Genomic DNA, 14,893 nt, shown 5'->3' with positions numbered 1-14,893 from the left:
GCCGAGCAGTCCAGCCTCCGAGCCCCGCCCCGCTGCTGGAGCAAGTTCCGAAGCCCCGCCCCCTCCGTGTGTTCAAACCTCTGGAGCCACGCCCCCATTCGAGGGTCTAGTTTTCTAAGCCCTGCCCACGCTCCCTGTCCTGTCGCCCAGGCTCGCCCCTGCTGGGAGTCTAACTTTGAATCCTGCTAGCTCGGGCGCGCCCAGTCTAAGATTCCAGGCGCTGGGCGCTGGGTGGTCTCTGCTCGCCGGCTTGGCCCTGAGATTGCCACCGGTTCTGCGCGTTCTCCCGTTGGGTTTGGCGCTTTCTCCCTGCTTAGAGAGAGCACCACCGTGCTGTGCGGCAGTCCCTGGACGCAGACAATGGAGGCGGCGCTGGCAGTGACCCGGCTGCCCCCACACGACCCGAGGACGCCAGCACTGTCGGTGGTGGACATGCACACAGGCGGCGAGCCTCTGCGCATCGTGCACGCCGGGTGTCCGGAGGTGGCAGGGCCCACGTTGCTGGCCAAGCGTCGCTACATGCGTCAACACCTCGACTACATCCGGCGGCGGCTCGTGTTCGAGCCCCGCGGCCACCGGGACATGTACGGGGCCATCCTGGTGCCCAGTGAGCTTCCAGACGCGCACCTAGGCGTCCTGTTCTTGCACAACGAAGGCTACAGCTCCATGTGCGGTCACGCGGTGCTAGCGCTGGGTCGCTTCGCGCTCGACTTCGGACTGGTGCCCGCTCCCCCAGAAGGCTCCCGGGAGGCCCAGGTCAACATCCACTGCCCGTGTGGTCTGGTGACCGCCTTCGTGGAGTGTGAAGGTGGCCGCAGTTGCGGCCCTGTGCGCTTCCACAGCGTCCCAGCCTTTGTCCTGGCCTCAGGTAAAGGGTGAGACTCACTAGACCCGGTTGAGACAATCCGCTAATCTAACCACTGCTCTGTGGCTGAATATACCTGCGCAACTAACCCACCTTGCCTGCCCTTGCGATTAATAAAACGGTAATTCCAAATTACTGCAAACACGCTTCAGTGTCTTTGCCTTACAGGTTTGGTGGATGCAATTCCGCTATCCCGCTGAGCGGATCCGTGCTCACAAGGCCTGGGGGGAGGGAGCTTAGAGTGGAATGCGGATGAATTGTGTGCTTCCTTTAAGATCCTCATTCTTTGCTTGTCAGGATTCCTAGCCGCTTCACAGTAGACTGAAGTTAAGGACCAAAGGACAGTGTTTGTACCAGAGTTCGAGCATAGCTTAGAATATGCTTGGTAAGAACTAAATGACTCTGAAAGGAACTAAATTTGTAAGCAAAGCTATTGCTGTCCTTGTTGAGAAACAAAGTCCTTGGCTGGACACACAAGTTCACAACCCCTCAAAGCCATCCAACCTTAGGCAAAGTTCACAGACTCCTTGACTGAGTCTGTACCTTCATTTTATCTCAGAGATTTTTGTGGTTAGTAATGTGGGTATGAAACATTGTTAAAATTTTATTTTTTTAAATTAATGGGTGTTCATTGTTTTATTGTTTTCGAGACAGGGTGCCACTGTGTAGCCCTGGCTGGAATGGAACCCTGGAATTTCTACGTTGACTAGGCTGGCCCACTTCTTGAGTACTGGTAGAATTTTTTAAATATCTGAAAAAAAAATTCGTCAAGGACCAGAGACTTCCAGATATGTAGGATTGTTTCCTGGAGATACAGAAACATGGACAGGGTGTCTGGGTTCTGTGGTATAGATTCTTTGCTGTCTGACTAAGCAGATAATCTGCATACTCGGGACATTTACAAAGAGGAACATTCCTCTGAGGAATCAACTGGCAGCTGTTTTATCTCTCATCCCAGGTGTCCCTGTAGCAAGAGTACCCAGCATGCAACTTGCAGGGTCCATTTGCCCAGGATAGCTATGAATGTGCCCTCCATAAAATGTACACTTACACCAGGCGTGGTGGTTGCACACCTTTAATCCCAGCACTCAGGAGGCAGAGGCAGGCGGATTTCTGAGTTCGAGGTCTACAAATTGAGTTCCAGGACAGCCAGGGCTATAAAGAGAAACCCTGTCGGGGGGGGGGGGGAGTGCATCTTTTAATCATTCATTTTTTTATTGTCTCTGAGTTTCATAGCTCTCCAGCATGGAACTTGCCACCCTGGCAGGTCAGACACACTTGCCGGCTTGAGTTCTGTCCATGGAGATGTTTAATGTTTGCCTGGACGTGAACTGGGAGCTACTTTAACCAATCTAGGAATAAGGTTACCACTGCTTTTCTCCCAAGACTTCAAGCTGTGCAAAGCATTCCTAGAAAATCTGACCCTCATCCTCCCTGAATAATTAGACTCTGGATCAGCCTGGGCATAAATGACACTGTAGCGGAACAGGCTTAGGGCGGCCCCTGTAGAGGGAACACCTGTGATGAGGAGTGCCTTGGAGGAATTTGAGGCCCTATGAGAGTATGGCACTTGGGAAAAATGATTTATGGTTTAATAATAATGATAATCAGGGCTAGAATTATTATCGTTTATTATTGGTTTTTCAAGACGAGCCATTTAACCAGCTGGCTACCTAGTTTCTCCCTAAGCAACTTGAGCAGTAGATTAAAGGGAGTCCATGAGTTTCTTCCTTCGAGCCCCGAGAGTGGCAGCAGCGGGAGTTCGTCCTGCGCGTGGCAGGAAGGGTGGTGCTGGGCCCTGTGCATTTCCGCTAGACAAACCCGAGCCCGCGCGACTTGTCTGGTACGACCAGAGGCCCCTTCCCCCTTCGTGGCCAAGGGCAGCTGAATCCCAGCGGTTCCCAGCGCGGGGCAGAGGAGGAGGGCGTGGGGGGTGGAGTTGGGGCGGAGGCGAGATCCGGAAGCAGGCCTCTATCAGTGCACACTCCCACAAGCCTCTTCTTAGGAACTGAACCTGATTTTTTACGACGCCTGCCCTAGTTTCAGATCTTTTACACTTGATCTTAGTGAGAAGGCTGAGAAGCCATAGTTCCAAATCTTTTCATAAGCAGACATGCTCATTAATGAGGTGCTGGAGACATTACAGATTAACCTAGTGTACCTCATTGCAAAGAATTTACATGATATTTTGGTGGGTCTTGGTGGGGTGTTGTGGATAGATAGCCCTGGGACTAATTATATTTGATGTCAATTCTGTTCTCCTGTGAGGAACTGCGAACAAGGAATGAGTCAGCACTCAGGTGAGTTCCTGTAAACCTGCTTCCCACCTTAATTTGTAAAATAAAGGAGAGCTGTTGGTTGGGCTGAGAGAGGGAAGGTGAAGCAGAAAGAAAGAAAAGAAAGAGGTTTGAGACAGAGAAGGCAGAGGAGGAGGAAGAAGAAGATGTGGAAGATGGTAGTGTAGCGGTGGTAGATCTGCCCAATCTAGGCACACAGCATGTATTCATATTAAGGGGGGGGGGGGCCTGGGAGATGGCTCAGCAGTTAAGAGCACTGACTGCTCTTCCGGAGGTCCTGAGTTCAAATCCCAGCAACCACCCATAATGAGATCTGAAGACAGCTACAGTGTACTTACATATAATAAATAAATAAAATCTTTTAAAAAAAGAAGAAGAAGAAGGGAGTCCACTTCGTGAGACCCTACAACTGGCAGCAGCAGCAGCTGTATATTAATCTCAGGTTCATAACAGAGAAGGGTAGCCAGACCTTTAGATACTGTACTGGCTAGTTTTGTGTCAACTTGACACAGCTGGAGTTACCACAGAGAAAGGACCTTCAGTTGAGGAAATGCCTCCATGAGATCCAACTGTAAGGCATTTTCTCAATTAGTGATCAAGGGGGAAAGGCCCTTTGTGGGTGGGACCATCCCTGGGCTGGTAGTCTTGGTTCTATAAGAGAGCAGGCTGAGCAGGCTGCTCTACTTGAGTTCCAGTCCTGACTTCCTTGGTGATGAACAGCAGTATGGAAGTATAAGCCAAATAAACCTTTTCCTCCCCAACTTGCTTCTTGGTCATGATGTTTGTGCAGGAATAGAAACCCTGACTAAGATAGATATCGTATTTCCCCACTGCATTTCTGTGTGACAGCACCAAAGTTGGTGGACTTGAATGGTCCCGCTAAGGCGTGAGGAAAAGGAAACCCTACATCCTCTTCTTGGAAGCACATAAAAGCCAGGGGATGGTACTGAAAAGCGTTATCTGCCCCTTCCCATCTCAGTGGCCTTGTGTAAGAAAGTCACCATCTGTGAAATGAAGGTGTCACCAGTGCTCACCTGGGAGGGCTTCAGAGTTCGCTGTAACACACATACACACACACACACACACACACACACAATTTCCTTTATATTGTTCACTGTACCCTGGGAGGTTTACTACAGTAGACTGTAAATGATGGTGACCAAATGAGTAGTCACATCAGTGAAATTTAGAGGCTATACAGACTGGCAATTGTGGCCCTCTGGTCCTCTTGAGATTGCCATTCTGGTCAGAAGTTAAACTTTGGCTTTCATATTAACATTCATCACGCCTACTAACCTGTACCTGATACTTTCTATGTGTTACTGCATGGAATTCTCAAAGCAACACTTGAAAGGGACATAGCAGTTGCATTTTCTGTGTGAGGGCAGCAAAGCTGTCCTAAGAAGCAGAACCAGGATCCAAACCCAAGCCTGGAAGGTTGTCTTCCTCTCATCCTTAACAGTTTTGCAGTTCACAAAGATATTTGTCAATGTTCTGGGAAATTCATTTTTCTAACCTCATTCGTACCATGTGATAGATTTGAAATGTTATCCTTTTGTCTAGCTGAACTTACAAAGAAAGGCTGTTTTATTTATCTGTCCTGTAACTCTTCCATCTTCCACATGGTATACACTCTTCTGGTAGGAATGCCCTAAGGTTTAAATTGATTCCTTTCAGGCAAAAGGAAAGACTTTAAATTTGGATGAAGATCTAAATACAGGTTACATATTTCAAGGGAACGGGCTGAGACTTCACATCAGCTGCCTCTGAGTTTGACTCCAAGCTCTGCCATTTCCTTGGTGGGCATCTCAGAAGAATAGGAGTGTCTTAAAGGTATCTTAAATAATAGTACCTCCCTCTTGGTGCTGAGGTAATTAAGGAGATGGCGTAGGTAATGTGTCTGGGATGCACTCGTGGTTGAGTCTCTTCCAATGTCCCCAAATAAGTGATTTAAAAAGAACATCAGCAGCCAGGCATTGTGCAGACCTGCAAGCCCAGTGCTAGTGGGGTGGGCATGTGCTTCTATAACCAGATTTTTTTTTTAAATCCATAAAAGAAATTGTTTGGCATTAAAACTGAAGATAACCAGTTTGTGAATACCATTCAAGTTCTCCTCAAGGCCATCTGCATTAGTGTGTATTCCTTTGTAGTGTTCACAGGAGGATGTCCCAGAGTTTCCCATCTCTTAGTCACTCTGTATTTCCTACAAAAGAGCCTCCCAGTAGTTAACAGATAGTGTATCTCATCGGATGTTTCTAACTGAAACATCCAGATACATTCTAGCTTACCCAACCTGTGAACTGGAAAATGCACTTAGCTCGCATTTATCTGACACTCTGAAAATGGATATCTGCTCCATTCCTTTTCATTGTGTCAGTTTCTCCTTTAGAGTAAACGGAATTAAAGCAATGTGACTTATTTTTTTCCTAACAACCATACCTGCAAATGCCTCTTTCAGACCTCACAGTGGATGTTCCTGGCCATGGAAAGGTGCTGGTGGACATTGCATATGGTGGGGCATTTTATGCATTTGTTAGTGCAGAAAAATTAGGACTTGATGTGTGTTCTGCGAAGACGAGGGACCTTGTGGATGCGGCGAGCGCATTGACAGGAGCCGTGAAAGCACAGGTCAGTCCCAGTACTACCCTGGTGACAAATGTCTCCCTCTGTGGCTTGGACACATTTAAATCACCACACCCACTAAGGAAATTAGGCCCAGATGCATTTAGATATTTATTTGTATTAAGAGGGCTCCGGCCTGACCCTTGTGAGTTCCAGCTTTGACACTGAGAACATTTGTAGTCTCATCTCCATGTGTCCTTGGCTTTACTGCTTTTTAAAATAAAGTCAGGAGCTGGGTGTGGTAGCGCACACCTTTAATACCAGCACTCGGGAGGCAGAGGCAGGTAGATTTCTGAGTTCGAGGCCAGCCTGGTCTACAAAGTGAGTTCCAAGACAGCCAGGGCTATAAAGAGAAGCCCTGTCTCGAAAAACCTAAATAAATAAATTAATTAAATAAAATAAAGTCAGTTTAGGTGATAAGTGACTCTATTTTCATTTCTAGCACAATTCTGCCAATGTGCTTTGAGTTAGGACTCATAGGTAAAACATTACAGAGTTTGAATGTTTTGTTACATGATTGACTAGCCATAAAAATAGCATGATTGTATTTTACGTGCTTGTTTTGATCGTTAGTATGGGCTCACTTAACAAGGCTTCAGTTTGACAAGACATAAGTAGAAAAATGAAAATATATAACATTAGGCTGGAGAGAGCACTGGCTGCTTTTGCAGTGAACCCAGGTTCATTTACAGCACCCACAAGGCAGCTCATAACCATCTGGTGCCCTCTTCTGGCTTCTTGGCTACCTGACACATATGTGCATAGACATACAGGCAGGCAAAAACATACATAAAATAAATATATTTAAAAGAAAATACACAGGATATTGCTGTTTAAAATTAGCATTTTCTGGGGCTATCATTACCAATATACAGAATTATTTTATTGCAAATTTTAACACTCTTAATTTGCATCAAAAGTTTTCTGTCCTATCAGATAGACAGCTAATGGTTTAAAAATACAAAATAATTCCATTTCATTTTTTAATGAAACCAAAAAAAAATTACATTTTTTTCTTCCATCGTTATCTTAAAAAAAGGAGCAATTTTGAGCTTTCTGTTAAAGCTTGAACTGCTCAGGCAGGTCATAATAGCAATGGGTGGGCTCTGAGAAAATCCCGAGTCCTTGTAACTTTGAGAGAACTGAATTTCCATCATCAAAGGATTAGGCAGAGGAACTGCTTTGTCAGTGGCTGGCCAGATTTAGGGCATGACCTTGTAGAGCAAGGCCCAAAGTTAATGTCTCTAAGTTCAGCCTCACTCTTTTAACATATATTTAACAAAAAAGTATTGCCTATGGCAGACACTAAGCTAGATGCGGGAGACCCACAGGAAGGACAAACACCTGTATTCCAGGACCTTGATCTAGTGGAAGGAGCTAGCACACCATGCTGTGTGCTATAGTGGAAGACAACATGAAGCTTTAAGCAATGGTAAACAGCTTTCAGGTCAGGTCTCTTTAACTTGGTTTGACAAACTGGACTTTAGGAACCCAGGTCTGTTTAAGGTAGGGTGATTATGGTGGTCTCAGACATCACTGTCAGATACGCTGGCTGATTACAGCGACCTTAGACATTGCTATCACAGAAATACAGGAAAAGCCCAACTACTGGACCTCCCAAGGTCTGGAAGCACTGTTTCTTTGGGCCTGAATATTCTTTCCCACTAACAGTCCTGGGCTGTGTGTCTGTGTGCAGTCAGTCACTGCTTTTCAAGGAACCGCTAGTTGGTTTTTATTTTGTTGTTTTTCCTTCTTCATCCAGTTGTTTCTTACTTACCAGAAGCCTCTGAATCCTTTTCACTTTTTTTTTTTTTTAAGTTTTCCTCTGCTGGATTTTCCCACATTCTCCTCTTCCACGTGATGGTCTTAACTCGGGCAGTCAACCTGGGAGCTCCCCAGCCTGAGCTCAGAGTTTCACAAAGAGTATGTGCTGCGCATGCGTGTAACATAGGACTACGCATTTAGTCGAGGCTAGATCCAGAGCCGCTTTCTCAGCAGGAGCTCAGCATGAGATTCATAATTGCCAATAAAACTTTATCAAGAGAATGACATAATATCGAGCAGTTACTTGCAAACTTATTCAACAAGGTGATCTCGAACAATTTCAAAAAAATGATATACATAAAGAAGATTATGTCTAAGAGTCTGCTGCTGACATTATTTCTCAAGATGAATTTGAATCAAAACCTTTTACATGTGGTTGTTTTATTTGCAGTTTAAAATCAACCATCCTGAGAGTGAAGACCTTGGTTTTTTGTATGGATCCATCTTGACGGATGGAAAAGATGCTTATAGTGAGGAAGCCACCACCAACATCTGCGTGTTTGCCGATGAACAGGTATCAAGACTGTATCTGTTAGGCTCAAACCTGTGACTAATAGACAACACTCATATTCCTGTAATTACCGATTCTGACACAGGTTGACAGAAGCCCCACCGGCTCGGGAGTGACAGCCAGAATTGCTCTGCAGTATCATAAGGGGCTCCTGCAGCTGAACCAGACCAGAGCCTTCAAAAGCAGCGCAACTGGCTCCGTGTTCACAGGCTGTGCCGTGAGGGTGAGTGTCACTGACTCCTTAACCGCGAATGTCTTTTCAGACAGAAAAGGCAGGAGCTGGGTGCTGGATACGTTTCTTCACTGTACTCTCAGATGAGCATTGGAAAGCAGGACTGTAAAAGCTTGTGTTCAACTGGGATATCAATTCTCAAAGTGTAGTGTTGCACCTCTGGGTTGACCCACTATGTTTTCATGGGTCAAAAATATGTTCATGATAAAACTAAGACATTGCTTGCTTTCCACTCACCCTCTCAGAAGTAGTCACTGTGTCCCCCACAGGCTACACGATGAGGGATATCCCACCCAAGTGCATAACTGAATGCAGAAGCAGGTGAGAATCCAGCTGGCTCTGTTGAGACAGACGAGAGAGAGGTTCGCAGGAATGTAAAACGATGCTGCTTTCTCCTTTATTTTATTTTATTTTATTTTATTTTTTTCTCAAGACAGGGTTTCTCTGTGTAGCCCTGGCTGTCCTGGAACTCACTCTGTAGACCAGGCTAGCCTCAAACTCAGAGATCCAGTTGCCACTGCCTCCCAAATGCTGGGATTAAAGGCGTGCGCCACCACTGCCCGGCTTGCTTTCTCTAAAGATCATACAGTGATCTTAATTTACAAAAAGTGTGTATGCATCACGGTGTAATTAGTTTGTTTTCAAATGAAAAAAAAAAGATCTTTAATTCCCAGTAAGTACTGAGAGATAGACCATGCATAAAGAAGAACTTCTGGAGGTCCTCAGATATTAAGGTGGAAGGGAATCAATCCTGGGACGGAAAGATTTGAGAAGTACTACATTGGAGTTCGGAGCCTCTATGGGTTTTGATTTGCTGTATGGATGTACTGTGCTTGGTACAGTAGTACATAAAAGATGTGAGTTGTAAAAAATAGAATTTTTTTGTAATTAAATCAAATTGAAAATCTGCTAACAATGAATCTAGTCAGTAGTAAATTCGACCTGTTACAGAAGCGACATTAGTGACTGAATAGACTCATAAGGAGTCTTTTAACATAGGGAGCAATCGACCCTACTGTAGCTGTTTCTAAAATTTTTTTTTTCTGAATACTGAGTTACCTTTAACCTAAGAATCCACATTTTTCACATTGATTTTATAATATGCAAGCCATCTATGTTGTTTGTAATATGTGAATCACAGTGTCCTCAGAATCTGAGAGTGAGTTCAAATAGCAACCTACAGTACTTACTGGGGCCTTTTTGTAGGGCAATTTCCAAGCTAAGAACTCTCTGCATGTTATTTCATTTAAACCTTAGATGGGTCTAGGAGATCATCACAGGCGTGGCAGCAGGAACAGCTAAGAACTCAGATCTCTGATGGCCAACAGGAGGCAGAGAGCACACTGGGGGTGGTGTGAGTCTTATGAGACCTCAAAGCCTGCTCCCAGTGACATATTCATTCAAACCACCACAGGGGTAGTGCATTTGCTCAGCAAACACAAGGCTCTGGGTCCAACCTACACTGCATCAATGATAAATGGTGAAACGACTATATCTTGATTTAATATTTGACATTTTACTTTTACTTTCAATTATTCTTATTTTAAAAATTAGAAAATCAAAGACCACAGGTAGGATTTTACACTGGCTACTCTTATAATTGCTATGAACAAATACCCAATGGAAGGTTTTATTCGAGCTTATAGTTCAAGGGAATATCTTCCATAATGTCAGAGAAGACACAGCAGTACATTGGGAAGGCCTTGTGGCAGGAAGCCATCTATCAGAAAGCACTGTGAACAAAGAGGCTATAAACCCTTAAGGCCACCCCCAGTGACCCATTTCCTTCAGTGCCTCTTCAAATTCTAAAGGTTCCCCAAAGAGCACCACCAACTGGGAGCCAATTCAAATATATTTAATGTAAATTCAAATATTTACATTAACACATGGGGAATATTTAGTACTCAAATTGGCAGCGATTTCTTTTACACCTGCCAGTTCCTCACTGTGCTGTGCTCCTTCACTGGATCCCGCCATGCCCTCTCATGCTCATCCCGTGCTCCCAATTAGGTGACCCCAGATTTGGTCCTCAGCTTCCTTCTTGTCTTGTTTCTCCAATTAGATGCCACTGAACAATTTTGTCTACTTCCTGGGCTTTGGTTCTTGACCATCTGCTGAGATAAGTCTCAAACCTTCACCCCTGCCCTGTTTGTCCTGTACCTCTGTCCAGTCTAACCCTTGAATGGTTTGCTATACTCATCTTGAAGTAGCTGTATCCAAGTATCTTAAATTCTGCTTATTAAAAGCTCCCCCCTTCTTTCTCCCCCCACTCTCTTTCTTTCTCTCTCTCACACATGTATTTTTCTCTTAGTTACTTTTTCTTTTGCTGTAATAAGACACCATGACCAAGGCAACTTAAAAAAGAAAGCATTTAATTTGGGACTAACAGGTCAGGGCTAGAGTCTATGACTGTCATGTTCGGGAGCATGGCAACAAGCAAGCAGGCATGGCTCTGGAGCAGTAACTGGGACTTACAACTTGGTCCAAAAGCAGGAGGCAGAGAGAGAGAGAGCTGAGAATGAAGTAGACTTTTGAGGTTTGCCTTCCCTAGTGACACATCTCCAACAAGGCCACACCTCCTAATCCTTCCCAAACAGTTCCACCAACCAGTGACCAAGCACTCCAACACAGGAGCCCACAGTGCCATCCTCATTCAAAACACCACACTCTCCTCTTCTTCTTCACCTGTGTGAGTGGCATAAATAAGGCACCTCCAAGCTAGAAACTAAGGTCTGTCTACATTGTCAGGCTATCCATTCTACTTCCGAATTATCTTGTATTCTCTTTCTCCTCCCCACTAAATACTGCCTTATGACTCCAGGTATCAGTTAAGGATCAGAAGTTTTTTTGGTTTTTTTGAGACATAATGTTGCTGTGTAGCCTAAAGTTCCCTCTTAGGTTTCTGAGCTTCTAGAACCTCTCCCATGTGCCCCCTTTTCCAGGTAAGTTAACTAAAACACACATCTGACTTTGTCACTCACTTCAAAACCTTCCTCTGCCTGAAGATTGACATGTCGCTTTCTCTAGTTATGAGACTGAGGAGGCAAGCCTTAGAGACACCGGACATCTGGAGGAGTTTTTTAGTATGATCCTGTTGTCTTCTTTTTCAGGAAGCAAAGTGTGGAGATTTCAAAGCTGTCATAGTGGAAGTTGCAGGACAAGCTCATTACACAGGGACAGCAAACTTGACAGTAGAAGATGGTGACCCACTAAGGGATGGCTTTCTTCTCAAGTGACTTTTTTTTTCCATATGTTTTAAAGGTTTTGCTTAGAAAGTAATTACCTGGGCTGGTGAGATGGCTCAGTGGGTAAGAGCACCGGACTGCTCTTCCGAAGGTCTGAAGTTCAAATCCCAGCAACCACATGGTGGCTCACAACCCATAATGAGATCTGATGCCCTCTTCTGGTGCTGTTTGAAGACAGCTACAGTGTACTTACATATAATAAATAAATAAATAAATAAATAAATAAATAAATAAATAAATAAATAAACAAACCAAGAAAGTAATTACCTTTAAATTGTGTTTTCTCTGTATTATGTGCAAACCAGTATCCAGTTACACTTACAGGCTAATTTTTATACTTTCTAAAAAGTACACTGTGTCTAAATGTAAGGTATTATACTTCCTATTTGTCAACTTTTTGAGCAAAAATGTCACTAATGGGGCAAACAGAGTGCCAAGAATCCAGAAACTTTTTAAGCATTAGTATACAAGCATTATTATTATTAAAGCATTATTAGTAGTAGTATTAAAGCACAGTTACTTAATCTATGCTATGGAGATGATAATACTTGTGAGTTTCTTTGAATGCTAGCTTCAGCTATAGACCACACAATAGTAAATGTTGTGAGTTTGTTATTTTTATGTTCCAGTTTGAGTAAAATAAAGACACCTGTAAGTATCATGCTCATGGAGTGGGTTATTATAATGTCCTCAACACTTGCCATCAATAATCTTGGAAGGATCAAAAGGAGTCAACTTCTTCTTTTTTTTTTAAGATTTATTTTATTTTTATGAGTTCACTGTAGCTGTTTTCAGACACACACCAGAAGAGGGCATTGGGTTCCATTACAGCTGGGTGTGAGCTACCATGTGGATAATGGGAACTGAACTCAGGACCTCTGGAAGAGTAGACAATGCTCTTAACCACTGAGCCATCTCTCCAGTCACCCCAGGAGTCAACTTTGTTGACAGACATTGTTATAGCTGCTGCTGGGGTATTGATTTTGCTACAAAGCCCTCATTATCTATACTAACTGGTACCCAAGTACCACAAAGTCACCACGTAATGCTGCAAAGACCAGCTGGTAACCAGATTTTTGCTATCTCTTTAGATGGAGCTATTTGGCTTGGGTGTGGTAGTTTGCTTGTGGTTTTTTTGTTGTTGTTGTTGATTGTGTTTCCTTTGGTTCATTAACTGGTTCTAAGGATTGATTCTACAGCCTCAAGCTATATTATTGAAATACAGCTGTGAGGTAAAAATTAATCTATAAACCTTGTGAAACAAATCTCAAGCATCTCTGAAGGGGAATGAGGATGCTCTGAGGGGTAAGGACTGGGCTCCAATAGGAATAGAGAAGCTGGCAGAGAGGACACCAGTGCAGACAAGGAGATAAGTGAACCGGGATGCTGTGAGGTCCCTCTTGCTTGTTTGAACCAAGTCCCTGACTGTGGGTCTTGTTTGGTAAAGGTCAGCTGCTAGTTTCACTACACCTCCTGTCTTAGTTAAGGTTTCCCTGCTGTGAACAGACACCATGACCAAGGCAACTCTTCTAAGGAGAACATTTAATTGGGCCTGGCTTACGTTACAGGTTCAGAGGTTCAGTCCATTATCATCAAGGTGGGAACATGGCATCATCCAGGCAGGCATGGTGCAGGAGGAGCTGAGAGTTCTATATCTTCATATGAAGGCCGCTAGGATAAAACTAACTTCCAGACAGCTAGGCTGAGGGTCTTAAAGCCAACACCCATAGTGACTCAGTTCCTCTAACAAGGCCACACCTCCAAATAGTGCCATTCCCTGGGCCAAGCATATTCAAACTACCACACCTCCATAACATTCAGTCTCCATAGTACAGCACATAAATGCTGTCCCGTGAAAACCTTACACACTTCCCATTTACCACCTCCCACACCACTTGCATGGAGCCTGGAATTCAGACACTGTCACCTTCAGCATTAACCTCTTGCCACCATGTTTGCATTCACTGTATCTCTTCTTCCTTCCCCTCCTCTGCTCCCCCTCCCCCATCCCGACCCCAATAGTCCAATGTGGTTTGGCATAAAAAGTTTTTATCTACTCCTCTAGCAACTATCTCCATTGAATTTCCTATTAAAATAAAACACTCATCTTGTAATGTATTTGTGTTTTCCTAAGACTGTAAGTCTTATGGGACAGGGGCTTTTATTTGCTGTTTATTTGGGTTGTTGCAGCTGCTGCCATCCTATGGTGGATACAAAATACTGTCAATCATCTTCGAATAGAAACAGCCCCCACCAACAAAGAACACAAACGTGACGATCTAGCCCAGACGCTGTAAGGCTGATTCTGAGAAACCTTTAAATGCACTTGTATTTATACTCTAAGGTTCTTGTAGCATACACTGAAAGAAACCCTGTAGCAGTGATACGGATTCCAAGACCCGCAAGTGTCCTGGTCATTCCTCAAGACTTTCTTGAGCCTGTGGAGGAGTTAGCACTCCCCCCGCCCCCCACCAGAGCCTGTTGAAGCTCGAGAGTCTGGACCTCCTCCGAAGTATCAGAGCAGTGGATTTTGCATCTCTGGAAGTTCTACAGCAGTGCTGATATTGCTGGCCCTGGCCCCACACTTTGCAAACAGTTGCTTTGAAGAACACAGATAACCAGAAGGTTTAATCAAGTCTTTCCTAATCAAGGCCATAGCCACAATCTGGAGATGCAATGTTGCCGTGCAGCCAGGCCTTTTCTGGTCCTGTCTCTCCCCAGTCAGTATTCGCCAAAGTGCAGATGACTGGCAGTGCCTCATATGGCATACATACCACACCACAGGGACCAACTGGAAATAGGGGCAGAACCTATGCCCCTTTCTGTCTCTATTCTCTCTATGCATTAACTAGTTACCATCCAAAGCCCCGGCCCTTGAACAGTAATGACATCTTCCTTCCTAGATCCACATGCCAGTCCTTGAGAACACACCTGTTCAGAAACAGGCTTAAGCGGGAAGCCCAACCTCAGGAATGTTCAGTGTGAGCAAGGAGTCTACTGAAACAAATTTGTTCCAGCAGTGGTTTTCCAAATGTGGCCCTTAGATCATCATCATCCTCACTATCAATATGAATTCTTGGTCCTCACCCCAGAGCTACACTGTCTGAAACTGAGATTAGAACCTAGTCGCTTGTAACATGACTGATTCTGTTGCCCACTCAAAATGCAGAGGTACTAGAATACCCCACCCCTAGCATGTTCAAGATCTCCAGGTGTGGACTCTTTTTCCTTTCCTACCTGTGGAGGCCAGAGACGCCCACAGCAGCATCCCTTCCCCACCAGGGCATCTGTGCTGGA

General features: G+C 44.5%; 1 protein-coding gene across 1 annotated transcript; it reads left to right on the top strand.

Annotated features, from left to right (window-relative positions):
• The first annotated feature begins 97 nt into the window (after positions 1–97).
• Positions 98–12,259, top strand: L3hypdh (trans-L-3-hydroxyproline dehydratase). Its single transcript, XM_021179135.3, has 5 exons — positions 98–868; positions 5,621–5,790; positions 8,000–8,122; positions 8,205–8,342; positions 11,462–12,259. Exons 1-5 carry the CDS (start codon positions 361–363, stop codon positions 11,585–11,587), a joined length of 1,065 nt encoding a protein of 354 aa, XP_021034794.1. The 5' UTR covers positions 98–360; the 3' UTR covers positions 11,588–12,259.
• The last annotated feature ends 2,634 nt before the right edge of the window (positions 12,260–14,893 follow it).

This window comes from Mus caroli, unplaced genomic scaffold (genome assembly GCF_978045245.1).
Source record: "Mus caroli unplaced genomic scaffold, Mus_caroli_1 scaffold_14, whole genome shotgun sequence".
Lineage (NCBI taxonomy): Eukaryota > Metazoa > Chordata > Mammalia > Rodentia > Muridae > Mus > Mus caroli.
This window is presented reverse-complemented; position numbering and strand designations above follow the sequence as displayed.

What these genes read in the sequence shown, in the direction of transcription:
- L3hypdh (XM_021179135.3), top strand. Translation starts at nt 361, where the DNA reads ATGGAGGCGGCGCTGGCAGTGACCCGGCTGCCCCCACACGACCCGAGG. An exon ending in AGCCTTTGTCCTGGCCTCAG is followed by an intron (nt 869 to 5,620) that starts GTAAAGGGTGAG and finishes TGCCTCTTTCAG; the next exon opens with ACCTCACAGTGGATGTTCCT. An exon ending in CAGGAGCCGTGAAAGCACAG is followed by an intron (nt 5,791 to 7,999) that starts GTCAGTCCCAGT and finishes TTTTATTTGCAG; the next exon opens with TTTAAAATCAACCATCCTGA.